This window comes from Vidua macroura, chromosome 2, assembly GCF_024509145.1.
Source record: "Vidua macroura isolate BioBank_ID:100142 chromosome 2, ASM2450914v1, whole genome shotgun sequence".
Classification (NCBI taxonomy): domain Eukaryota; kingdom Metazoa; phylum Chordata; class Aves; order Passeriformes; family Viduidae; genus Vidua; species Vidua macroura.
The window spans coordinates 93,284,539-93,312,377 of NC_071572.1; the positions used below are offsets into that span (position 1 = coordinate 93,284,539).

At 43.8% G+C, this 27,839-nt stretch overlaps 1 protein-coding gene across 3 annotated transcripts in view; it reads right to left on the bottom strand.

Moving 5' to 3' along the window:
- Positions 1 to 1,190: 1,190 nt before the first annotated feature.
- Positions 1,191 to 27,839, bottom strand: part of SLC7A1 (solute carrier family 7 member 1) — a 37,453-nt gene continuing 10,804 nt past the window's right edge. For all 3 annotated transcript variants that reach the window (XM_053969761.1, XM_053969760.1, XM_053969762.1), the window contains exons 2-12: positions 20,908 to 21,291; positions 15,985 to 16,143; positions 13,621 to 13,795; positions 11,636 to 11,760; positions 9,863 to 10,085; positions 8,941 to 9,080; positions 7,165 to 7,267; positions 5,265 to 5,476; positions 4,780 to 4,928; positions 2,473 to 2,581; positions 1,191 to 1,878 (exon numbers count right to left, since the gene is read on the bottom strand). In XM_053969761.1, the coding sequence (XP_053825736.1) occupies positions 1,769 to 1,878; positions 2,473 to 2,581; positions 4,780 to 4,928; positions 5,265 to 5,476; positions 7,165 to 7,267; positions 8,941 to 9,080; positions 9,863 to 10,085; positions 11,636 to 11,760; positions 13,621 to 13,795; positions 15,985 to 16,143; positions 20,908 to 21,277 (1,875 nt within the window). In that variant the 5' untranslated portion in view covers positions 21,278 to 21,291 and the 3' untranslated portion in view covers positions 1,191 to 1,768. The remainder of the gene's footprint in view (positions 1,879 to 2,472; positions 2,582 to 4,779; positions 4,929 to 5,264; positions 5,477 to 7,164; positions 7,268 to 8,940; positions 9,081 to 9,862; positions 10,086 to 11,635; positions 11,761 to 13,620; positions 13,796 to 15,984; positions 16,144 to 20,907; positions 21,292 to 27,839) is intronic.

Genomic DNA, 27,839 nt, shown 5'->3' on the forward strand with positions numbered 1-27,839 from the left:
TCAGATGCCTGGTGAGACCCTGGGCAAGTCATGCAGGGGTCTGTTCAGTTTTCCAACTCAGTGACAGGTGCAAGAGCCTGTCGCTTCATCAGCAAGGACCATGCTGACAAACAAATTAAAGACTGTCCAGTGTTCAGAGGCAGTAGTATGAAGGACACCTAGCAAAGCATCCACTCACATCGGGAAAGGGGATTTCTGCAGTATCTGTCTGGGATGCTCCAACCCTGGAAGTGTTTGAGAGCAGGCTGGACAGGGTTTTGAGCAACCTGATCTAGTTAAAGATGTTCCTGCTGATGTCAGGTAAGCTGGACCAGATGATTTTCAAAGGTCCCTTTCCAACCCAAAGTATTCCACAATTCTATGATCTGTTTTTCAGTACAAGCTGAAGCATTAATTTATATCAGTGGGATTACTTGGGCATGGCTTACCTTCATGGTGCTTTAATAAGCCTTTTTAGAGTAGTGGATTAATTTGGCTAGGGAAAGCTATTAGAGAGAATTAAGACCAAAAAAAAAAAATCATCTTACAGCCAAAACCAAGACACTGCCAATCAAATACAGATCCTGGTCTGAACTCCAAATTTCCTGCCTTACTACAGGCAGGCTCTGGAGATGATCTCCAGCCCCCAAGGGAAAGCTCCCCTCAGCAAGTCAGACCCTAGAGTTTAATGGTGTTTTCTGGGCTGCACGCTCTGCCAGGATTGAAAAGTCCCTGCACACCCCCACAGCCTCCCCAGGCAGGGGGCTGACACCAGGCATTGCTCATGTAAGAACTTCATGCCTCTGAGGATCCTCCTTCCAGGGCAGGAATGTGCTCCACCTCACAATGCCAAACCAAAGTTGCTAATGCCAAGCAGCCAGCACAGAAAACTGATGTGGGGGGAAGAACATAGGGCTGTACTTGCTGTCACAGCTAGCTCAGTTCTGCTGGCCATCCCCACCACTACAGCCACACCACTGGTGATTTCTGAGGCAAAGAGGCAGGACTGCTCTTTGGAGACACCCATTGTTTTCCAGCCTTTGCAGTACTTGCACCATGTGGGTTCCTGACTAAAGCTGGCAATTCCTCTGTGGAGCGTACAGTTGGGAGAAACGCTCACCTGAAAATCAGCAAGCATGAACTTTCCCAACATTTCACAGCAGTGACATGCTTGAAAGCATGTAAGCACATAGCTAAAAAACACAGTTAAATAAAACAAAAAAGGTAGAATCTGGTATTTTAAAGAATGCAAATCTTACAGGTGCTTTGTTAACCTGGGGAAATCTAGTGATTGTGAGAACCTTTTTTTTTGTGTGCATACACAGAGGGTACAGCTCACATAGGGTGAAGGATAGATCCTGGTTTATGCCTGACAGTAGCACTGCAGAACCTGCTCCATGTAAAATTGAGTAGAATATCTGTCAGGAGGTAATTCCCAGGGCTACTGAAAGAAGGACATTTGTGAGGCCTGGTTTCATAGCAGCATTTGCACACAGAAGCAGTTCTCTTTCTACACACTGGGGAAAAAAAACAAAACCGGAGAGAGACAGAGGGAAGCGCCCCAGATGAGCTGCCAGTGCTGCTGGGAGTATGCCAGAGTTGATTCTTTTCATCTTGTGGTCCCTTTTAACTGTGCTGCTAAACAAACTGCAAGCTGCAGTTGGGGAGTCCTGCATTCTGCTTCCGTGTTCCTGCATAACTGATTACAGGTGTAATCTGGTTCTGGATCCCCACCACAAAGTTTCTTTCACTGCAGCCATTCTTTCAGTCGCCCGTAAGCCAAACACAGTCATTTACAGCTGTCTGAGCCAGTGTCTGTATTTCTCTCCGCTTCTGCTGAGGTTGCGTAGCTGGCTTCCACACTGTGCCATATTCCATAGGTAAAGTAGATGATAAAGCCTGTGGAAGCCAAGGGAGAGGGCACTGTTAGCTCTGTAAAGAAACAGAAACCTCTACTCACAGTCACTGACACAAGTTACACCAGTCTAAGTCCAGCCATCCTCATGGTTAGCTTCTAGCAGACAGCCACTATCTTCTTTAAGGAAAAAAGCCATTAACACAGGCACCAGTCTTTAAAAGTCACTCTATCCCAGCCCCAAATAGGATCCTGATTTGAGCATTTCAGACAATTCAGCCTTATGTATAGGGCTGCTGGGAGCATCTTGGGATGCAGCTCAGCTTCTTCAGCTCCAGAAGCACAAGCTCTACCACCTAGACAGCAGCACAAGGCCAGCCAACAAAGGAATGCTCTACAGTTTCTTGTTGGCCACAAGACCCATAAGATGGTTCATGGGCTGTTTTGTCCACACAAAGGCTTCAAGACCCTTGAATTTGAAACAAGGCTTGTTACACACTGACTAAACAGCTTCAGTCAAGTCACCAGAGTTGCCCAAGGATGATCAGAGTGCAGAATCCCTCCCTGGAATGCTATAATAAATTTATGGTGAACAAAATCTAGTAACTCTGAACATAGAATTTTTCACTTAAACTCACCTAGGAGCATCCAGATTGCAAACCGTATCCATGTGCCTGCGTCTAGCTGCATCATGAGGTAAACATTCACAAAAATACTCCCAACAGGAAGAAAGGGCAAAAAAGGTACCTGAAAAAGAATGAGGGGTATGTTACATCTACAAGCATGGTTAATGATCAAGAACAAACATCACATCCCTTGTAAATGGGAAGTGATGGCTGTTACCAACTCTTCAGCTGCCAGATCTGAGAAAAGGCAAGGTTGAACCCAAAAGGACATCAGTGCAACACAGGAGGGGCATGTGAACGATGCTGTTCACCTGTTTTAAAAGCTTGTTTTGTGGCCTACAAGGAGGCAAAAAGCAAATTTTAGTAGCAATACTAAATTGCTATTACTTCAGCAATACTTCTGGAGCAAAGGAAAGAAGACTGAAAACCAAGGACTGTATCATGACAAGCACCTGTTGAAGACCAAGAGATGAAGGTAAGAGGAATGTCAGAGGAGGGACTTGAGGAACTTCATCTATCAGGTACCAAGGCAATGAAGCAATAGAGAGCAAATTATCCCAAAGGAAGAAAAACCAGCAAATACTGCAAGAGATGACTACAGCAGTACCAAGAATGCTTTAGTGGTCTGAGAATCAAAGAATGAGATACCAAAGCCAAAATGCAAAAATAAGAATACAGAAAATAGCACTGCAAATATAAAATCAAACAAGGCAAATTGTAATAATAGAAAAGTTTCTGAATATAGTGGAATTAAGTGGAAAGCAAACTTCACTCCTAAGGGGAAAAGGAGATTTACAAAACAAACAGGCTGAAATGTGGGCCTTTCTTAATTTAAGCTTTGCCAAAAAATTTTATGTAAAGCAGCTGCTCACATCATTAGAGAGAGGGGATAAGCACACAAATTACAAAAGAGAAGCAGAATATTTTTCTAAATTTGGCTTTGTCAAGTCAGTAGAGACAAATAAAATTTCCCTAGGTGAGTGAGTTATGTACCCAGAGATTGCAGAAGCAATCTCTGAACTCTTAAATAAGCAACTCTGAGAGCTCTTGGTAGACTGGTAAAGTCTCTGAAGACTGGATAAGGGAGAAAAATTACCTGTTAAAAAAACAACTGGGAAACAAACAGGTCAGCCTTGGATATCCAAAGTGATTTTGCAGAAAAATCACCATCAGGTTGTAAATGCCCAAAGAACAGCAAGGAGATAAGAAAAAAGGTTGTCGAGCATTGGAACAGGCTACCCAGGGAAGTGGTGCAGTCATCAGACCTGGAGGTGTTTAAAACCCATGTAGATGTGGCACTTTGGGACATGGTTTAGAGGTGGACTTGGCAATCCTGGGCTAATGGTTGGACTTGATGATCTTAAAGATCTTTTCCAATCAAAATGATTCTATGATTTTATGATTACAGATTCAGCTGAGACAGTTATAATTTTCTTTTTTCTTGGACAGGGTAGGGGCTGAGGAGAAAAAGAGGAGGTGAAATATCCTGAGTAAAAGGTGAACAGACTTCCTCAGAAGCATGTTCAGAAAATAAGATCTAGATGAGAGTTCATAACTTTTTTGCTCTTGGACATTTCTGTTTCCACCTTTGGGACCATTACCCCAAAATGAGCTGCAAACACAACCTTGGAAAACTCTAGTTGTATTGTTACTAAAAATCTGTGAATCTACTGAAAATTTTTAATTGAAGAGCAATCCAAATGAAAGCAGTTTAGAGGATGGAATTATAATCCAAAATTAATTAAATAAATTGTGGAGCTATCTGAAATCAATATGATGAAGTGTGACTTGTAGGATTACACTGGGAGGAAAAACCCATCCTAGTGTTTGTTTAATATAGAAAGGACGGTGTGCTTGGAGAGGGCAGGAAAACAACAGAGTTCCTCACACTTAAGGCTGTTTAAGAGAGAATGGACATCCCTTAGCCCCCATGGGGACTAAGGAGGACATGAAAGCGCACTCTTAGAGCCTTAGATCTTTGCAAACAAGTTCACTTCTTGTGTTCTTTCTCCTTTTGTATCCATGATCTGATGTGGCCCTTCACAACCGTCCCCTTTCCTCCAGTGTCTGCCTCTTCCCTGGTCCTATAACCATCTGCTTTCAAAAGCAGGGTCTTGCCTTTCCCTTCCAGCCACAGCTCTGCAGCAGGTTCTGCCTTTCCAGCTTCTCCTGGATAGAAAAATTGACATCATGCCTATATTCTATGCACGTCCATTTGGCCAGTGTCCCCCTTCTGATACAGGCAAACACATACAACACATACTCCTCCAACCACCTCCCAGACACCTCTTTTCTAGCTACATATCCCAGGACATTCACCTTAAAGGAGAGTTTGGTTTTGCTTTCAGGCTGTTTCCGTATAATGAAGATGATAGTGACAACAAGGATGGCGGCAATAATCTGTACAGTGTTTATCAGAATGTTTGGCTCAAGGGAAGTCAGGATACAGATACCCACAATTAGGAAACCTGTGAACAGACACCAAAGGTTACTGATTTTTTTTTTAGATACAGAGAAAGCCCAAGAACAAATCATAAGCAGGCAAAGCAGAATCTGAAAGCTCACAAACAAAACAGTGACTCACAAAAACCCTAACCATAACAGATATGCCTTTCCCACTATACACCCCCACACACTCCATCTGTGGATTTCTTTTTAAGAAATCAGAAATTTAATCTTCAGTTATTCTGGCCATTACAAGAGCTCATCAAAATCACATCATGGAGGTGAGTTTTCCCACCATGGTGAGAACAAAGCCCTCTCAGATGACTCATTGCCCCAGAGACACACTGCCCAGCACTCACCTAAGATGAAGGTTGAGACATTCACCACCAAACCTGAGAATTTGGAAGGATCTGAATCTGTGGAACACAGTATGGCTTTGAGGGAAAACTTCTCCTCTTCCTCTGGCAGAAAACCAGCCTGTGACTCACTGGTGCTCACAGACTCATTGTTATCTGTCTCCTCTGTTGACCTTGCCATCTGGTATGCCAAATTAGGCTGCTCTGGCTGGTACCTAGGAAAAGGAAATGACACAAAGAGCCTGTTATTTTGGCTTTTAAATGAAAGTACCACTCATTTAAAAGCCACACAGATAGTCAGGCTGTATGCCAGACCTTTACAGCACCAGAACAGGCCCACGTCACGTCTATACCCTTCTGCTTCAAGAGGAAATTTGAGGAATGATGTCATCATGATGTAAGCCAATATGGCCAGCTCTTATCACCTACAGCTTGGTTGTAACATGAGTGTTTTAAAGTGAACAGTGCTCCCTTTCATGAACCCTGTCATCCATGTCACCTAGACATGACTGGGTGACAGGAGAAAGAAAGAGCAGAGGGACAGACCGAGGGTCATAACCGGGCCATTGTGTCATCTGTGGCAGTTCAGCTCTTGCATTTTGGCACGGAGGTGGCTGAGCTAACAGCTCTGCAGCTATCACACCCTGCAGCAGCATTCCTGGCACCCCTGCTCCTCCACCCCAGGCTCTTCTGCCAGCTTGTCTGCTGCCACACAAGGAAGGAAGAGCTGAAGCAAGAATGTTGCATGTGAGGACAGCACATTCAACAGGGCTGTGACACACAACCATGTGGAACCATAAATAAAAAACACTCTTCCAGCCTCAGATCTCTGTTAATGAATGTTTTGTCAAGTTACTCAGCCACAAGTCTGACTAAAGGACTGGACTACTTTGAAAGTCACCTTAAAAAGTTCCTGTGGCAATGTGCTCACAATGAGACATTTGTTAAACACTGAGAATTGTGAAATTCAGTGAAATCCTTCGGTCTAGCCACAGCAAGAAACTAGTGGCAGGATCTTACAGCTTTGGAAACAATTCAGCTGCTACATCATTAAGAAGTCAAGAGGCAGACAAATCCACTGCCAAGGTCACTACAAAACAGGCTCTGCCAACCCATGATGGGGGAAATGTCATGCAATAGGTACAGCAGCTTGCAAAAACAAATTAAAAAGCCATTTATAGCTCTGAGGAAAAGAGTAGGCTGGGAAATCAGGAAACTTAAGATGGGTAAGGTAAATCAGCAAGAATTTTCAAGGGGCAGGGTGCAGAGCACAAACAAAGCAATGGTACCACAGAACAGCACTGGCCCTGCACCTGCTGCAAGACTGTTGTTAGTTCAGTGCAATTGCTGTGAAAGCCTCCATCTCATTCTGAGATGTACACAAAATACACAAAGGTACTTTTCAGTAACATCATCTTCAGATATTTTTTTCATTAATTGAGCGCTGCTGTCTGTAAGGTGCCAAGCACTGAAGATTTTTAGCTTAGGTTTGGGGGCTGTGGGAACTCAGCACTTCTAAAAGACACACTGATCCTGCAAGCACATGCTTAGTTCTTTTCCTGCTACTAGACTTCATCTCAAATCCCCTTTCAAAAGGAGGACAACCTGAAATGGTATCCCCCCTGGGGACAAGAGTGGGGACAAAACAGGCATCCAGGATCACACATCTATCCTCCCTACTCCTTGGCGTATCTCCTGGGGTATTTAGAGTTGATCATAGCAGGACTGGTGTGAACAAGGACCTCTCTGTAGATCCAACTAACACAATCCCCCATGAAATTAAAGAAACAAGCTCTTCACATGCCTTTAGCTGGAGATGTGCCCGTAGAAACTATGAGAGAATCTGACTGCTGTGTGGAATTCTCTCTGTATGCCACAAGAGACAAAGCTTCTACATTCTTACCTCAGTACCAACACACAGGCTGCTACCAAGGAGTAAGCCAGGAGGGTCCCGATGGACATGAGGTCCACAAGATCTTTCAAGTCAAAGAGAAAGGCCATAACAGCTGTAGGAGGAGAGGAAGGTAAGAGAAAAGAAAAATCAGCAACATGGCAGAACATGCACATCTCGGCAGCGTTAATAATGATGCAGCACACATGTGACTCTTGCTCAGGACTTGGTAGGGGAGCTTAAGATGTCCCAAGAGAAGGAGAGGCAGGCCTTGGTGCATGAATACTCTAAGACTCCACAGGCTGTCCCAGCCTCACTAGCTGAAACAATAGGAAATGCTTACTACAGTCAGTTCCAGCCTGTTTGTCTCACACAGCTATGTTCACCCAACTACCAATGAAAAGCAGGGGTTTAAGCCACAACCTCATTGTTAGTCCCCCAGTGCAGCTGCAGCACTCCTGAAGTCACAATTATCTCCTGGAAGTAGCTAGAGGGAACAGAGGATGGGCAGCACCTTGCCCTGGTGTCTCAGCTCAGCTGGGCTGCAATGAGGCTTGTGCATGCAGTGGGACCAAGCATCAAAGAGGGCACCTTGAAGTAGCAGGTGTCATCGTGGGGATTTCCAGAAAAAGGCTACCATTCCTTAGGGATTACCCTGCTTACACACCCTCACCAGGTAACCCTGGTTGTACAGGAAGTTGTATATGGCTTTCAGAAGGCAAATAAGTGGATAGAAGACACACAGTCAGACATCAGGTGGCACCAACAGCCATATGAGAGTGTAGGGACTTCAGAGCCAAGCCTGGCCCAGCTCAGCCTTAATGCACAACCTGGAGCTCAATACCAGCCCAACCTTCAAACTCAGCTGGCAAATGCTGTGTCTGCAGCTTCGTGTGAATTTTGGTCATAGGCACTATGGACCACTTGGATGAGACCACAAAGTTGGGGTGGTTTTTTTGTTTGTTTTTGTTTTTTTTATATTGCTCTTTTTCCTACCCCACCATGGTCTGGACCCAAGAATACCTGAAGAGGAAGGTGCGGGAGAAGGAAGCTGTGAGGAGGCTCTGCGAGTCCCAGCAGCAGGAGCTGAGCCCTTTCACAAGAGCTCAGAGCCCAGGGCAGCAGTCCAGCAGCAACTCCCCACCAAAGGTGGCACATTTTTGTGCCCATGGCTCATCCTGCATTTGCAGCAGAAGGTAAAGAGGAAGCAGCAAGGCTGCTCTCCTCTTTGCCAGGCATCGTGAGGAAGGGGGAGGCTGCAAGAACAGGGTAAGCTGCTCATCCTTGCTGTCCGGGAGGTTTAATTCCTGTATTTCTGGCGGGCCAGGAGAAGAAGGGGAGAACAGGATGGCTGCCAGCTGTGACTAACTGATTAACAAATGCCAGTGCCACAGGGGCCATCTGCTCGTCTCTGGCTGCTCTGGCACAGGCAGTACAGTGTCTTCAGCCAAGCCAGGCCAACAGCCACAAGGATGCTGGGGCACCACTGGCTGCTACCTTGCAGGGCGTTAATTACTTTTAAGGCTGGCTGAGCAGATAAAGGTAGTTCCTGGCATGAGACAGGATTGTAAGCAATGAGCTCTGAGAAAGAGGGACAAGCACACAGCAAGTTACTCATGCTCACCCAGACTCTCCAGGGCATGCCCTAGAAATCCAGGATACCCTCTGGGATGCTGTATTCTGCAATATATCCAATTAGTAAGTGGGCTAGAGTCAGGCAGACTTATCTGCCCTGAAGATGAGCTTATGTCTCCTTTCCACACATTTGTGCAAGTCTTTGGATCCTACCTGAAGTAGCTCCTGAGGTCACTGTTGCAATTAAAGGAGTTTTTCTCTTTTCGTTTACTTTAGCCAAAAATTTAAAGAGAAGTCCATCTTCTGCCATTGCATAAATTATTCGAGGCATCGGAAACATGGAGCCAAGGAGACTACGGACACAGGAAGGAGAAATAATCTACTTATATCACCTCCTGCTGAGCACAGGCACACAAGTGAAAGCAAGTTTATGGCAGTGTATCTATAGAACAGGTAGCTTTTGTTCACTTCAGCTTCTCCTTCAAGAGCTCCCTCTGAATACCCACATTACTGATAGCTGGTAACTGAGGTGCAGCTCTATGACTTTGGATAGCTAAACTTAGCCATGGGGCATAAAACCAGCCTTTCAGGTAGTAAAAGAGCTGTAACTTCTATGAGCCTCTGTGAGTTGCTCACCTAATTGAGTATGTCTAAGTTGATCTGCAATAGGCCTTCCAAGTTCAAGAGGTGACATGTTCTGCCTCCAGCCTGCCCTGCCTCCCTTCCAGATGGCTGTCCTGCAGGTAACCTGCAGACAGATGGCCCTGGATATGGTAAGCCCCATGCCCTCCTGAAGATGCACCCTGCACTACCTGACACACCTGCTCTCACCCAGCAGGCCAGGATGTCTTGCACTCAAACCATGCTTGCATTGCATAGTTGCTTCCATGACTTAGTCACTCAATCCAGATTTATATTCCTGAGATGCCCCTGCTGGGTCTTCTGCTAAGATGGGAGCTTCTGGAAGTGATACTGGTCACCTGCTTCTCTGGTACCTACCACAGGGTGAAATCCTGGTCCTTTTGAGGTCAGTAGCTCTGAATTTCATCCCTGGTCTCTGCTCCATTTCTTAAAGAGGTGGAGGTACATGAAAGATGTACCTTGAGAAGTGCAAAAATGAAGAGCAGTGTCTTACCTTGTAGAAAGTGCACACAAGGAACCAACAGCCACTGCATAATTGGCTCCATCCCAACCCACGTATTTAAAGGCATTGGGTAAAGGGCTATTGGTATCCAGCTGGTAGTAAGGCATCATGAGCGTCAGGGCAGCCGACACGCCAAAATAAGCCACAAAGCAGATGAGAAGAGACGCCACAATGCCAATAGGAATGGCTTTCTGAGGGTTTTTTACCTCCTCACCTACAAGAAAGGAATTTAAATATCAGTTAAATGACAAGCAAGACCTTTACCCCAACCTAGGGCATGCGTGCTGGTTGGGGCTTTCAAAGGTTTTGTGGGCACAGAGGGGCTCTTTGACTATAATGCCACTGATGGCCTGCTCCATCCACTTGGGATATCACAGCCTGTTTGCAGCCATTTCTGCTGCTCCTGTCACTTCTGACACACATTCGTGGAAGCCTTGTAAACTAAGGCACAGAAACAATCTGGATTAAAAGTAGTCTTTTCCCCTAAACAGATCATCCTTCTATCCTACTTGTGGTGCAGACGCAAGAAGAGTTCGATGATCACAGATGATGGAGTGAGGAATTATTGTGCAGTTGTAGGGGAAATCCATGGATGTCCATTTTAGTAACATCTCCACCAGAATTAATACACCATGATCATGGCACCGTAGGTGCCCGTTTCCGGAGAAAGGCAGAGTGCCTGAAAGTCACGTGGATCTTTGAAAATACCTCTTAACAAAAGGATCTCCTCTAGATTTTGTGGAAAATTCTCAACAACCAAGTGGGAAAAAATGTGTGTAAAAAACCAAAATTCCTCAAAATTCAGGGACTGATCAATTACAGAACAGATTTGTGCTTTCCTAGTCCTACAAAACTGCTCTGAAAGCAAGAGCTCCTGAGGTACAGCATTTTAGCAGGATGAACTGATAAACACAGATCCATACACCTACAACCCAAAAGCAGATGAATGTTTCTCCCACAAGGAGAGGCTCCAGGGCTGGCTGGAGTAATGGAGCCAACACTTCAACTCCTTGCTTGGAACAAGACGCAGTAATGCTTTATATTTGTCTGTGATGATTCCCTTCTCCCTCTGCTCCCACGGTTCTTGCCAAATGTGAAAATAAGGATAATCCTTTCTTCAGGGAATTAAGCCACAAGAAATATGACTATGCTGATGCTTCTCTCTCAAAATGAGACCTCTTAACGTTTACAGGTAAAAACTCCTGATTCTGAGGCACAGCTCTAGGGTGCAGTTTACTCCCCAGAGGCTTCCTCTTTCTCTGGATCTTTAAAATAATCCAAGCCATCAGAGCTTCTTCAGCTGAAGGCACTGAAGAATTCTGTTCCAGAATAACCTGTTGATTAAAGTATTATCTGGAGTTACAGGCTCAAACTCATACCAGACAGGTGAACCTGAGCTTTCCCTGTTTGCCTAGCTGGTAAACCCAGACATATTTTCTGTGGAGTCTGACCTGGTTGTGTCATCACTGACCATCCACAAGCTTGGGCCCTGCAGGCAAAGAAAGGAGGAAGCTCGTGGTTATACTTTATCCATTGCCACAGCAGCTACAAGTCAGCACTCAATCAGGCACTCAGGGACTTGAACAAATTCAGCACTTTCACTATTAGGAACAGCTGAGCCAAAAGCCTATTTTGAGCTGAGGTTCAGAGGGACGACAAATGTGGTGTCCTCATTTCCCTATTATCTGTGCTCTGCAATGTTATTGAAAGTCAATCTACAGGAAGCCAGGTTCATAACCAGAATGAAGACATCTTCCCTCTTACCTGTAGTAGCAATACAGTCAAATCCCACAAAAGCATAAAAACACGTGGCTGCCCCTGAGAGGACTCCTTTCCATCCATATGGCATAAACCCTCCAACACCATAGAGCTTTTCTTCCTGTGTTTGACTGAAAGACATGGCACTGGGTTAGAAGTGATCCTGCCTAGCTGGGAGTCACAAAGCTATTCACATAGCTCATAACAAAATCCAAAGCCAAAGTTTGAAGAAGCAGGCTCTCCCTTTCATATGCTAGCATACAAATACCAGGCAAAACGCTAAGCCCTACCCACCGCTGAGCTTTGGACTGGCCTACAACAGCCTGGGGAATGCATGGAATAAAAATGGTTCGTGGTTTGTTTCTACCACCTGTTTTGTGGGGTGGATAAAAATGTCTTGGCTAAGACAAGGAGAAAATAGCATGAATATTAAAAATAATCCCCTAACATTACTGCATGTGTGTGGATACATATAATCATTTGAACAGAAGCTTTTGGAAAAGCTGAAGACTGAGAAACATGTGAACCATCCACTTTTTAGTTTAGATGGTCTCAGATAAAGGGTAGGTGAATAGACATAAGACAGGAATGCAGGGTGCCATGATTGTTTACAATGCACCTCATTTTCCATTCTCATCTTTCAAACTCCTTGTGCAAAGCTCATACTCAAACCATGCCTATAACAGTGAGAGAGAAATGGAGCCTGAATCCCTGACACACCAAATGCTTTGCTGAGCTTTAAGCAAAGTTCATTTAAGTCAACAAACACAGGATGATCCCAGTGCACTCTGGATTGAGACTCCAGATCCATGTGCCTTGTGTTGAGTGACATATAACAAGCATACCCTTCAGTTCAAGTGATTTAGGTCACTTTTTCAGTGAAAAGCCTTCCTAAAGATGAATTAAGGCAGTTAAACTAAAACTAAATCCCATGTGCAAGTCTTCTCACATATAAGCATTTGAACTCTTTCATAGAATCTCTGCTGAGACTTAGATGAAAACTGGCCTACAGAAATAACACAAGGCAAATGTGGATTAGTCTGGAAATAATGATAAAATAAATCCCAAACAAATTTTACAAAAATACTAAGTCATAGAGGTCAAAGAGCTGCACTCATACTTTGAAATTCTTGCAGTAATTGCTCCTTGCATGGGAATAGCAGGAGAGAAGGAGAAGGGACATGTCCTATAGAAGCAATTTTTTTGCAGCAGGTTGGATTTTGAAAAGAGGTTCAAGAAGCGGCTTTTACACAAGATAATTTGACCCACACAACATTTATGAATCTCACCAGATTTTGCCCAACTGTGCTTCCCTGCAGGCCATCATAAAAGGCCTGAAACATGTAGAGATATTTAAAGGCCCTTATTCTGCATGGTACAGTCTCAAGCAAAAATTAATAGCTTTGTCTTACTGGTAAGCCTTGTAAGCTCCTTAATTTTGACCTTGTGTAGGATGACAGAATTTTGGCCAAGCAGCAAAATGTCATTAAAAACAGATTTATGATATGCTTGCAGCAATTCATTAAAATAATTTGCAACTTGCCTTCATTTTATTGAGGCATGTGGGACAAGGTCTCTATAGAGTATAACAATGCCCCAAGGATATTGCCCAAGTATTCAAAGAAAGTACACAGCTATACTTGGACATTGCTTCATACAGGCACCAGAGCCAGCCTGGTGTAGATTTGAGTAGAACACTGTCTAAAGAGCTCTTTTCTCTCAACTTTGGATGCCATATTGGTTATAAGGCTAGAAATGGTCAGTCCTGCAGCAGGGCCCACGATAACACAGCCTACTCCTAGCACTTTCAGCCCATCAGCACAGCCTGCTTTCAGCAAATGCGCACCAAAGACAGCTTTGCCTCCAAGGTATGTGGCAAAGGAGGCAGCCAATCCATTCACTGGTTTTCTAAATCAGTCCACAACCCCCCATTTAAACTTGCTTTTGAAAATGCACCTGCTTCTGAGATTAGAAGAAAACATCCAACCTACTTGTCTTTGAAAAATCTATGGCTGGTGTTGTAAATGTCCTGTTCAGTCAGGTTCCAGTTTTTAACAGATCCTTTCACAAAGCCGGAGATGACGACAAATCCAAGGACAAGGACGTTGATGCAGGTGAACACTTTGTTCACCAGGGCAGATTCTTTCACACCAAAAGCTAAAAGCCCTGGGGAAAAAATGGCATAGGTCAGGTATTTCACCACCAGCAGCAGGTCATGGGGACTCACAGACACAGCTCAACTGTGTTCATGCTGTGCTCTGCCCAAATTATCACACCTTGTTTCTTCATAAAACCAAGTAGCTCAGGATTCACTCAGCCAGAAGCAGGATAAGGACTTCAGTTCAGACATTATTTCTGCAGAATGTGACACACCTTCCCACCCAGCATGCCCATGTGAACCGTGTCTCTAGTAAAGTGCTTTGCTAACACACTTAAACTACTCCCACAGCCTCAAACTCCACACAGAGACCTGGAGAAAGCACAACAGGTGGTTTTCAATAAAGGAGCATTGTCTTAGAGGTCTTGGCTAAATGCAGAAGTTATGAACATCACTCAACTTTCCTTAGAAACAGGGGGAAATATGAGCAGGGACCAAATCCAGGAGGATTCTACTTCTAATACTACTTCTAGAGCTGAAGACAAAGAAGAAGATGGCATCTTGGGAATCCTGCTCCCACTTAAATCAGCAAGAGCTTTGCCAGTAAGTTCAATGAGAGCAGGATTTCAGCTTGGTCTTAAGATCATCTATCTGAAGAAGAGCATGGCTACAGGCCTTGGCAAACAAAATCTCACTGAGGCATAACTTGGTTTCTCAGGTTGACAAGCTCTCTTCACTCCTCTTCAGGTGTCTGATTTTTAAGAACTGAAACTTTTAACTCAAAGGTTGAAGGAGAAGTAAAAAAACTTCACACAGGCCCAAGGCAGAAAAGCACAACACAGTGGTCTTTTACTGCTGCTCCAAGGGACTTCAATGAGAGAAAAGCATCCTGTGTACTCACCTTTCCTTCTTTTAAGGTAAGAAATAAGCTGAGACAGCCATATCATAAGAGTGTTTGATAGGACTGCATACCAGCCCACAAAAACTTGTAAGGTACTTTTTAGAAATCTGAAGTTCAGGACAGTGCAAACAGAAATAAACTTGTGTTGATGGTATTTGAGACTAAAGCTGCTCTTTCAGCAGCTTTTTTTTAGAAAATAATGGTTTGCCTTTTTTATTAAAATCCATGGAATTTGCTTCATGCAGGAGCATAAAGCCACCTTATTATAAAGTAACCTTTGTAAGTTTACACCTCAGCAGTGCTAAAGTAAGGAGTTCTAAACGTTGTAAATTGTATCTGAAGTGAAAGATCAGATTCTGATTTGAAATGAGAGCAATTCATATTACATACAAATGAACAAAGGGGGAAATCTCTCCCATTCAGATGTAATCCTGAAAACAGAGGGCTGCTATTGGCTTCATCAGCCCTAGATCCAAATGTAAACCCAAATGCCAAAGCATCCCTTGCTTATGAGGCCTGCCCCCATGAGCACAGCTCACACTGAGAAGGCCATTCTGATCAGAGAGGGAAACAGCAGAGTAACCTTGCTAGTGCGACACTGCAGCTTCTGCCTGCTAGAAACCACAGAGGAGTACAGAAGCATATTTTTTAAAATTTGCCTAAACATGCTAATGCTTTGCAAGACCCAGCTGGAGTAGAGATAAACATTCAGAAGAATTTTGATCTTGCAAGTTGTCAGAACTTTTCCAATTTATGAACAAAGGCTCAGTACATTTTTTTTTTAAAGAAGTGTGGACTGTCTGTGACAGTTTATTTCTCTGGAATCTTGTATTCACTTCTGCAAATTGAAGCCCATATATATTTAAAAAAAAAAAAAAAAAACAAAACTAAAACAGTAGTACATGAAACTGTAACCAAGCCCTCTTTCTTTTTTTTCCCCTCACTTTCCTGGCTCAAGCCATCAAAAATTGGCAGATTATCAAAGGAGGAATGAGGTTGATAGACCAACTGCATGAAATTCTTGTGTAATAGGATTTGTGGAGGGAAGGATTAAACTCCTACACCTGACTGAGGATAAGTCATCTTTTCTTTTCCTCCTTATATAAAATTTGATTGAAGCTTTTAAAAGTGGCTCAAAAATATTGAGAATGCGCCTCTCTAATTAAAAACCTTGTAAAGAGGCTATGCCCTGTGCTAACTCAACAGCAGCTATATAGGTCAATCCAATACTTGTATCAAAGAAAGTCTTTAATATGTTGTTCAAAATAAATCAGGACTTCATGCTCATTCCAAAAGCAAACAATGAGATTACAGAAGAAGGAGGTGCAAGACCCACGAACCCCTCCAGTGCCTCACCTGTTAGGATGATGATTATCACCACAGCAAAGATGTCTGGGTATTTTGCTAGCACTCCAGGAGCATCCATCGTCATGTATTTTTTACAAAATTTTTCAATGTGCTGCCCTATGATTTCATCAAACGTCGCACTCCAGGCTCTGGCCACACTTGAGGTTCCTGCCAGAGGATAGAAAGGACAAAGATCATCCTTTGTGGCTGGCACATGTTCCAAACCAGGGGGAGCCTTGTAAGCTTTTTCAATACGGAGGGTCTCAAAGCAGCCTTGCATGTGCTCCCAGGGGCTGGGAGCAGCCTTTCACGTCCACACCCAGCCCACAGCCTGTGCTCATGCTTGGCATCTGCTCTGATAGTAACACACACAGGTGGTGGGCCTCAGACTTATGCTAAACTGACAAGTTGAGAAAAATCTTTTTAGTCTGGCTTCTTTGCAAACCTCAACTTCGCCTCAGATACTGCCCTGACTGATCTTTTCCTTACACCCCCAAGGGCCCGCCCTTCCCTGTCACCAAATGACACTTCCCTCAAACCCAGTAATTTCTGTTACCAGAGAAGTCCACATGTAATGCTGGCAGAAGACCGTGGAAACCCATTTTAGGTGTCTGCAGCCCAGGCAGAGAGCCCTTACAGAATCCAGCTTCTCTCTAGCAGTGCAATGCTGGAGCACCAGAGCCTGGACCACACCAGTGGCCAGCTCTGCGCTCTGGCAACACTCAGGTCTGCTCTGACTTCCAGTGCTAGAGCATCCAAATAGGAAAAAGACTCAGATACAATTTACATGTTATCTGAGCATAAGTCAGCCTATTGCAGAATGCTGGGGATGACCACAGCAAGTGGAACAGCTCCTGCCTGCAGCAAGTGCTCAGGCCTCACCCTCTGAGGTCACTTTTTGTTTCTGTTTGAGTGCATCCTACTACTTGCAGCTTGCTGGGGTGAGGACTGAACCTGGGGTCTCAGGACAAGCAAGCTGGGGACAGTGTCTGAGCCATAAAAGTAATTTTAGAGAACTGAAATAGTAACAACAAAGAGCTACCACCAGACAGTGACAGCATTTTTTGAAATAAGTAGGCTTAGATAAAAGCCAATTTCTTCCTCTCCTGTGTTAACATGGCTACTGTTACACACCCAGTGTCTCATACAGTACATACACTATATATAACAGCACCTAATTGCATATCATAATTATTACTGTACATAATGATCTAGTTAAAAAAAGAGCTTGGCTTGGTTTTGGCTTGCAGAGCAGCTCCTCGGAGGATGCCATCAGGGGCCCCTTTCCACCCAGAACAGTCTGTCCTGCCACACTCACCTGAGAGTGGGTGTTCAGTCCCAACTCCGGCACCTGCAATCCTGTCAAACAATGTCTGTGCTCACCTACAGCCAAATCCTCTGCAGCAGCGGTGAGCAGCACCTGCAGCACAGCTGGGAACACTCACCTGCCCAATCCAGCTTTGCAACAGCATAAAAATTAAGCTGCAGAACAGACCTGTTGGGAGACTCTTCTGTTCACCAAGACAGAAAAGTGCACAGTGTGAACACCTTTAAAGAGTTTGGACATCACCGCCATCAATTTAATCTTGAGAAATTGCAGAAGTTATCGTACACCACATTACAATTTTTCAGGTTAGCTTTGGCACGATTTGAGGAAAAAGACTATTTTGATGCTTTTTTTTTTTTGTCCTAGCTCTAATATTTTACGTTCTAGGATGGGAACACCCAGCTCCTGCATGTGTTTTATTAGATGCCAGCTGCTTCGATGCCAGCTCCACATAACTTATCAGCCATTTATCTGGAACTCTCTGTAACCACAGGCTTGAGGGAGCAGGGGGAATCTGACATTCTTTCAACAACACAGACACCTGGATAGTATCTTGCTGTTATTAGAGAGCACAGTGCAAAGACACTCAGCTTGTACCCAGGAGGATTTACTAGTTCTGGGTCAGCATAGCCTCACCAGAGCGGATTTGGCTCCTGCCTACAGCACACAGCTCCCAGGAGAACTGCAGAGCTCAGGTGCTGGGCTCGCTGCAGGAACAAGCATGGGCAAGGAGGTCACCACGTGCCAGGAAACCCCAGCAGCACCTACTGAACAGAGATGCTGTTACTCATCATACTACCAACTCCCACCAGTTTCTAGTTCCTGAAACGCATTCCACAATATGGAACAGTTCCCCAAACCCACACCATCCCAGAAGAAAGTTCACATCAGATCCTGGTCCTGGACACCTTTCTCTTTCTCTCTAGACCATAACTGATAAGCTGCATACCCATTTATTTCTCATCACCCACGTCCAAGACTCCACACAAGCCTTCCGTCAAGTCACTTCAATTAATTAAAAGTTACTGGCCACCCATCCTTGGGACTCCAGGATTTCTTTTTCCACCCTCACAATACTTCCTGAGCTGATGTCTGAGAATCTCAGCATGAAAACACCAAGCTGGCTGAGCCCTTTTGAGGTGCACATTTTCGATGCACTGCTTAGCATTTTCTCAGCAAGATTAAGAAAAAAAAAACCAGTTTTCTGCCCCTCTCAAGCCCTGGGTCTGAAGTGCAGTGTGTGCCTGTCAGAGACTGGAAGCACTGATGTCCCGAGACATTTAAGGATGCCTGCATGTTTGAGAGTGAGCAGGTTCAAGCTTTGCCCTGGTGAGGCAGTGCCTTGCCTCCACACCCCCCAGCCTCTATTCCAGCACTGCATTGGCACACCAGGGGCAGGGCTCCACTCTGCCTAACCCAGCTCCTGAGTGGCCAAATGACCAGAAGTCCTACCACCAGGTTTTCATGGCTGAGCATGAGTGCAGCACATCTTGACCCTACCTTCCTCTTGGAGTTTGTATCTGAACACTCCCGGAAGGCAGGCGTTGGTAGCTATGTGTGCTTTTCTATATCTTCTGTCTTTCACTCCTTCTTCTAATTCCCTCTTCTTGGAAAATTTTGAGTAACTAACAGGTTTACAGTTTGCTAAGTTGGATGGGCTAAATTAATACTGTGAGAAGTGTTTTTATATTGATCAGATGTTGTATTGAGTCTTTAGCCAAAGTCTCCTAATTTTTCAAAAGTTTGCCAGTAAACTTTTGTGTTGTTTTGACCTCTTGGGACTATCTGGTCGGTATTTCTCCCATCTGTCTAACCCAGAGTACAGGAACCATTTTAAACACTTTCAAAAGTCTCATTGGGTGAGCTGACTGGGACCTTACAGTGGAAGCCAACATATCTTTCTCCTCCATGCCCCAGATGCTGCTGGGAGTTGTCCTTGTTCACAAGAGCGGCAATTAGCTCTGGGAGAAAAGCTGAGCAAGATAAAGAGACCTCCTACACCTCATATCCTCTGCTAGTGTTTTTCCACCTTAGCCACCCTTTCTCACAAATTGTGAGAAAGACAGTTTGCAAATACACATTCTTGACACAGGACTGAAATAAAAGTAAGGAAGTCGTATTTGAACACATTCATGGATAGTATCTACTTATTTTTAATTGAATTTCCTGCCTTGTGACAATACAGTGAGTAGTCAACTCTGAAATAAGAACTGACACAGTTGTTCAAAATCCATTATGAGAGGAAAAAAAAAAAAAAATCTCGGAAATACCACTCTGAGCCCAGATCCTCGGAGTAGAACATTCAGTAGGCAAAACTTTTCATTGTGCATTTGCAGAATCAGGTTTTGGGACAGCAACCACGGCTATGTCACTCATTTTGGTCGTCCAGTATCATGGTAGGAATGTCCCCAAAACCAACTAGATGAAGGGCATGAAGGAGACGATTTATCATTACCTTTCTGGAACAGAAGAAAAATTACCAAGAAGTCTGTTCAATTTTTCTATGTGTAGCCTAAGCAGAATCCATCGTAGAAATGTGGAAGAAATTATACACTTACTTTTTTAAAAATTATTTTTATCTACTCCTTGCAGTGAATGTAATTCACAAAATAGCTACAGGACTCAGATTTCTTAAGGAGAGAAGTTTAATTGACTCTGGCTTTTCATCTTCTCTTTTTTTTTTTTTTTTTTAAAGAAGGAGGGGAAGAGAAGAAAAATATTTCAGGTAACACACAGAGAAAAGCCAGCATGATCTCAGACAGGCAGCTGCTATGCCACTATGTTGTTCTTGATATGATCTTATCCTCCAAGCACCATAGAAACTAAATTCCAAGGTAATGCTTACAAACCCCATAAAATGCATTTAAAAAAAAACAACTCCCTTTAGTATTTTAGCATACAGTCAGTTTTCAGTTTAACTAGCAGACTTTCAGTCTCAACTGCTAAGACTGTTGCAGCCTTAGAGGTGTGATAACAAGCAGCCTGCCCAGAATTGTGCTTGAAAAGACATAAATCCTTAATTAGCAAAGTGTGGCTTAGTTTTAATGCATCGGCTGAGCTGCACAGCACATGCTCTGAGCTTGAGCCAGGGCCTCTCCTCATGGGAGTCAAGGGCTTAGGAGGGATTTGGTTTGTATTTTCCAGAGACTGTGAACCTGCAGATCATCTCAAGATTAATTCTGCAGCAATTCACAAGACAAAACTTATCTCCAGATACTCTAAATAGATCCCAAAGGGACCAGAATTAATCCTTAATCAACTGTGAGTACAGACACTCTGTATAAAAGCATCTTTCTGTGAGCAGCTCCTTTCTCAGCAGAGAGGACACTTTAGCACCCTAGCAAGTGTGCAGAAGCCACGGGATGCCAGAGGGATGAGGTAGAGATTCAGAGGAATTCCCAGCAGCAATAAGCCCTCAGCCAGCAGCACAGGAGCCATCAAAAACACATCCCACTGATGAGTCCTGAAATCATGGGTGAGTGCAAGAGTGAAGCATCTATTTTGTAACAGTAACACCGGCGTGACCAGAAACAAGGGTGACCCTACAGACCAGGCTGCCACCTTGAACTAAAGCTAGGCTCTCGCAGCACACCCAGCACACTTACCAATAACATAGGAGAGGATTAGATTCCAGCCTGTTATGAAGGCCCACAGCTCACCCACAGTCACGTAGCTGTAGAGGTAAGCCGATCCTGTCTTAGGAACTCGAGCACCGAATTCTCCGTAGCACAGTCCGGCCAGCACCGAAGCCAAGGCGGCAATCAAGAAGGAGATAACGATGGCAGGTCCGGCATTCTCCCGTGCCACAGCTCCAGCCAGTACATAGACACCTGCACCCAAAGTGCTGCCTACACCCAGAGCTACCAAGTCAAATGTGTTAAGGCATCGCGAGAGGCGACTGTCTTCTCGAGAGCAGTCCACATTTTTCCGACGAAGAAGCTGGTTTCCAAAATTGGTAATTTTCTGACACTCCATCTTCCTGTTTGGGCCTGCAAGAAAGATTCTGCCATCATTATCCAGACCAGAATAGCCCCCTACACCAGCATCACTGCACAGGTACAATGCTACAGCCCTGTTTCATTTCAACAAATGAAACTTCCCATTTTCCACCTTTTTACTGGGTGAAATGTCTCCTTTGACATTTTATCTGGACCTACCGTGGGGAAGTAAAATAAACAACACCAAAGTTCTTCTTCCAACTCTCAGTCTCACTGCAAACCTTGTGCAATTCCGGGAGAGAGGCGATACTCCAGTCCTGCTCCCATCCTGCTCCACAGTCACTTAGCTTGCACACAAATGGGCAAACTGAAAATGCAAATTTTGTCTTCCAGATTTCAGAGTTTTCCTGTTCTGGGCAAGAGACTACTTCAAAAGTGAATGTCCCAGTTTCCCCATTTACCACACTTTGGTTCACATTGCAGAGAGCTTGTGGAGTGCACAAACCCTGTACTACTGGGATGAATTTTAACCTGAACATGTTGCAGGGATGTACGTAACACCTCTCAACCTGACAGACTGAGGAAACAGCTACTCCAGGACAATCTCCTCTTTAAGATATGTTGTATAGACATCAGATTTTCTCTACTTTATTCTACAAATCTCCAGGTTGTGTGGCCACAGCCTACAAGGATGAACCTCATCTTCCATCTCAGACTGCATCCTCTAGCTACAACAGCTATCCACCCTGATACCCACACTGTACCATTTAGCCTGGCTTCAACAACAGGGCTTTAAAAATGTTTCTTCATTAATTATGGAAAAGGACAATGCTTCTTTTATTTTGATGCAATGCTGGATTGAGACATACATTTTCCAGCAGTACACACTGCACATGGACATCAATACTCTGCTGAGAATAACGTGCGGGCAAAAATACTCCTAAATGCAATTTACAGTACAATTCAGTGAGATTGGTACTTCATTAGCTCCAGCTAAAACCTAGTGTAAAAGGTGGGAAAATACATGCGAAGAAATTTAATTAACCAACGCAACTGTTAAATCCATGCTTCAATTTTGTTACCATCATCAACTACAAAACAAAAAATCCTCTTCACTTTTCCAAGACACCCGTCCTAAGTCCTGGCTTAAATCCCTTTCTCTTGGCTTTACACTAACTCCCTACTATGAGAAAGTAATTACAACTGCAGGAACAGTGCTGAGGATTTACAAGGCCCACTGTATCAGGAATTGTACCCCACCAACAGCTCTCAAACATGCTCCCAACAGGCATGTATTTAGACAAATAAGGAAAGGTAGGTTTTAGGCCAATCTTAAAAAATCTTGTTTCATTAACCATGGGAGCTCCCAACACATACAGAGAAGAAAACTATCTTCTCCCTTCAGCAGGAAGACAGACCTAAATCTTTACCTAAATGCATTCATGTCAGATTGTTCACTCAAACTCCTTTTCACCTGAACCTTACCCAAATCTATGTCAGCCAGGATTGCTTTTGGCTGGACAACTGCCCACCTCCCTAAAACTGGGACAGGGCAGTCACAAACTTTGAACTGGGTTAAATGGACAAGAAGATTGTGGTACTGGAGTGTCGACTATGAATTCTGTTGCTTTCTAGGATGCTACCTAACAACAATGGTAGACCTTTTACTTCCTACACAGCCATCTACCTTAACAAAATCTGGTATCCTGCAAAACAAACATAACTTAGTGGTTTTAATTCTGCACTGAAAATGAAGGGGTAACTGGTCCCTAATTCACTGCCCCGCCACAGACACACACATCATGAGAAATCACTTCCTTGGCAAAAACAGGGTTGGTGAGGGGCAACGTCCCCAGGAGAGGAACAGACCCTTGGTGCAGAGATGGAGGATCAGGGTGAGAACTTTGCAAGGTCCAAGGGGGCAGGGGGACATACAATTTATTCACTAAAAAAATAACCTAGTGAATTATTTCAAGTTTATATATCACTTGAGAGTATCCCAGAAGAAACATATTTCCAAGTAATTTCATTTGGAAGCTCCCTTGGGCCTATCTACAGGTGTGCACAGCTGTACTATGGCCATCAAGAACAAAGCAGAACTGCTTTTTATGAATAATTTGCTTAGAAGAGGGGCTATTTAATTATGACAGACCTGGAAATTAAGACCAACATCCTGTGGTTGGCTTAATGCCAGCAGACAGTGCTCTTCCAGCTGAACTCCAGATAAAGATATCAACTGCCTCTTTCACAAAAGACATGTCAAAGTCTGAGCATCTCTGTTGTGAATAGAGTACTTCCTATAGCCTGCAGGTAACCAACAGGGAGCCTGCAATGCAGCCATGTTCTGTGGCCCTCACATACAGCACTGTCATTCATCTCACAGGCCACTGATCACCACCCTAAGTATCTCTCACATGTTCTCTTTGCTTTTGAAACAGCAGGTACCAAATCAACCTTTTACTTTCAATTATATTCACTGTCACTTAACAAAGAGATCTTCAGTGAAGACAAGTGGCATTTTTTTCAGGAGAACAATCTTTTGGTTTAGCAGGATGCAGTACAGACTCATTACACCTCTGCCCAAAACATTCTGTGTATCATTTGTTATCTTTGCAAGTGTATCAAAGGGTGATTTTGGCAGAGATTATGATTTTTCCCCTCCTTAGAAGTTGGATCCAGCTGTGATTTCGCCTTCTGAAACAGTCATCCTTGACTTTGAAGTGACCCTTTGTTCTGGGCTGCTTCCACTCCCAACCTCACTTGAAAAGATGAGCCCTTTTTCTGAATGCACAGTCAGTATTCCTGTGGCATAATGCAGTTCTAATAACATAAAACAATATAAATTATTCCAGAAATGTTTCCAGATGGTACCTAACCACCTTCAAGCTGAGGAAACTTGAATCTGAATGAATATAGATGAATTTTGTTCTGCACATGCCTAGCTCTCATGCCTGCCTTAGCACTGGTTTCTCCGATGAGAAACACTGAGCTGCAAGTCCCAGCCACTCAGACCCTGAGTAGGAAATGGCTTCACCCCAAGACTTTGGGTATCTCCATGTTTTGGCTGGAGCAGAAATCTTTGGGAATGGTGGGAAGCAAGGACACACCCAGGTAGCCTAGCAGGGTGGACCCCAGGCCAGGGGCCACATCCTTGGGTGACTCCTGCCCCACCAAGTCAATGGCAAAGCTCCCACCAACTTCAATAGTCCAACAGCTAGTGGTGTTTTATTTACAATGCATTTTATGTTTATTACTTTTGTTCCCTGTCCAACTTCTTGTGTCTTGCCTCTATTGTATTTTCAAATAAAATAAGATATTCTTCCTCCTTTTATCTAATGGTTACTATTATATCAGGTTGATAGATTTCCTTCCCCATTCCTCAAACCCATAAGAAAATAAGCAATCTGCCATGTGGTTGACAGCAAAAAGTAAACCATAATAAACATCTGTCCAGCTAAACATAAAACACCATGTGTAAAAATAAGCTGACAAGGCACCATTTTACATAAGCAATACTATCACTTCCTCAGCAATTACAAGTTGTTTCAACTTCTGAAACGCCACCCCTTACCTACTTCAAGGCATTGCTGCTCCTGAGAATTTTCTTCTCCAATTTGCAGAAGAGCATAAAACTAAAGCTGATTAAGCAGAACAAGGAGTTTTCTACTAAGGAAAGAAGAAAACCTAAGCTTAACCTTGCTGCATGTCCAACAAAGTCCCCAGACATCTCCTTGGAGGACGAGTGAGCTGAAATCCTCATCCGACATTGTCCCACATATGCTTATATCCATTGTGAAACACTTGGAAATGTTTACTGCCATCAGTACCCTTCTCTCACAGCAAAGTCATGTCCTGTGGAGAACCTGACATTTGTTGAAAACCAAAAGGATGTTGAGGAGAAATATTCACCATACAACTGTATAATCACCGCTACAAGTCTGCAGAACAACGAGCTTGCGCTTGCACCATGCTGGTGTATTTGACAATGCACAATGGTTTTCACCTTGTATTTTTATTTCAAACATGGTCCCCAAACAAGCATGTAGTGATGATGCCAACCAGCTAATCAACACATCGGTAACAACCCCTTTGGGAGCCCTTTCCAAAAGGCTGATTTTGTTGCTTCTATTCCCAAGGCAGCATCATTCACACAGAGTCCTACAGAGGAAAAGAGGTAGAAAACCTTAACTCCTACTTCTGCTGTTAGCATTACAGGTATTTTTGGGGTGTCAGATTTGACTGTAGACTCCTAAATGCAAAAGGTCATAAAGTAAGGGACCAAACTAGATCTCCTGAATGTTTTCCAAAGCATCATTCAGAAAACCAAGGCACATCAGTCCTGGGTGTGATCCATTCCAGTATAAAGTGAGAATTCTGTCAGATAAGTCCTTCCAAAATGTCTAGCCTTGGAAAGCTCCAATGTTTTATGTTACTCTGCAACAAGCAACAGAGCAGAGTCAAGATAACTACAGAAGATGTTGAGCCTTCCCAACAGGTATTTCAGCACCTATCTCTAGACTTTTAGAAACAGAAGCAAAGGATGTGGCATCAGACCCTAAGCTGCATCTGGCTGTGTCCCTGAAGCAGCTACAAGTGTCCCCATCAGCTGTGCAGGAGAAGACAGGCAGTTCAGAGAAGACAAGCTTGGGACAAATGCTGAGGACTGACTCAGAGACTTCGACTGTAGCCATTTGCATATGCAGCCACCAGCAAAGAGGCCAGTGAAAGCAAAGGCATGACCAAGCATTATGCAAAGCTGAAAGTCATCTATACTATAGCAGCAGCAATGGCAAGGAGTCCAAGCCAAAAGCCACCAAAGTAGCTGCAATTCTTTGCATTTGTTTCATTGTGTATGAAGATATGTTGTCCTGCTGAAGTATTTTAACTAGAAAAGGAAGGTATTGTCTATGAGCTGTTAAATTGTTCCCTTCTTGATTATCATTATTTTTTTAATATGTGTGCAAATGTATGCATATATATCAATATACATTACTCTAGATTACATTTGAGTGTATATACTTACATAAATATGGACATTAATGTTAAATTCTTTGCCAATTTTGTCATTAAAAATCAAGATCAGCCACTAGCAAGGCATTTGCTACTCAAAGGAATGGAGCCAGGCAGTTAAACACAAACAACACATTAAACAAAGATAGAGGCACACACAGAAGTGGGTGTGCAGTGTACACAAAACCCAATATTTTTCACCTGTTTAAAGGCACACTGCCTGTCTGAAGAGGATCATATTACCTTCCTTTGTTGAGCAGATCCTTTAACACCACAAGGGAGGTGGTGCTGGGGGACCAGCCCATTGTCACAGACAGCTGGGCATGCTGCAGGTTTCTGTTTCTCAATCTCCTGAGTACTAGGAACATTTTCAAAGCAGCATTGCCCACTCCTCTTCAGGTGTCTCATAGACCTGGAGGATTTCTTCCATTGGAAAAGGAACAGTGAGGTGCTCTTTATAATCCCTGTACCACCCACTGACCAGCAATCAATTACTGAAAGGTGACCACCAAGTCCCACTGGACATGAAGAAGGTGCTCAATTACTGCCGTGGGAGAACACCAGGGTGCTGCAGCTCAGCCAATTGCTTTCCAAACTGTTATGGTTACTGGTTGTACCAAGGTCAGAAAATCCTCTCATCCCAGGACAACTTCCAAGATGGTAAAGACCATCCTTTTGCACAAGTTCAGATAGGAATGCTCAACTTCCCCAAAATTTCAAAGCAGGCAAACTTCAGTATTTTGTCTCAATACCTGCAGAAAAGTCCAACTGGGTTATTTGTGATGATACACAAAACCCATTTTGAAATGAGCAGTTATTTTCAACCAAAGGAGAGAGGTTCCTGCTGTGGAAGTAATGGGAAGAGTACTTCATACATTCAGAATTCAAGCTTCAGAATTTCCAAAACAGAAGTTGTGATGCCCTTTCTTCTGCACAAAACTCTAGCTGTGATTATCATCAAATGTGGCACACAGTAAGCCATTCAACAGGGAAAAGGCTGGATAAACACTAATTCCCCTACTACAGAAATACGCACCATATCATGCTTAATTTGCACTGGGGAATTTGATGTTCCAATCATTTTCCAACTGCGGGCACAATGAAAGGTTGGGACAGGGTACAATATCAGATCTCCACCACCCAAGTGTTGCAAAAACAGATTAGAGAAATACCTTTTAGACTCTAACTGGAGTGCACCCTGCCTCAAAACAGGGAAAACAGAAGCAGCCAGACAACATGTTTGTTTTGGCAGGGTTAAATCATGAAACCATGAAATCTTCCTCTCCCCAGCCTGCTGCCTATCATCCATAGCTGTACCAGAATAACAACCTGGGGAATCATGCTGAAAACCACCACCACTGAAACAAACTCAACACTGACTACAGCTGACCAAATGGCACGCCACCACAAACAGCAGCCAGGGCAGAGGAGAGGGAGGTGACACTTTCCACGATAGACTTCCCATCTGAGAAGCACCATCCAGTGAAAGTTGCCTGCAGTGCCCTCATCCCTTTTAGCCCCTACACCTCGAATTTCAGCTGGTGAGGATCCTGTCAGCTCAAAACAGCATCCACATGCTTTGAGGACAA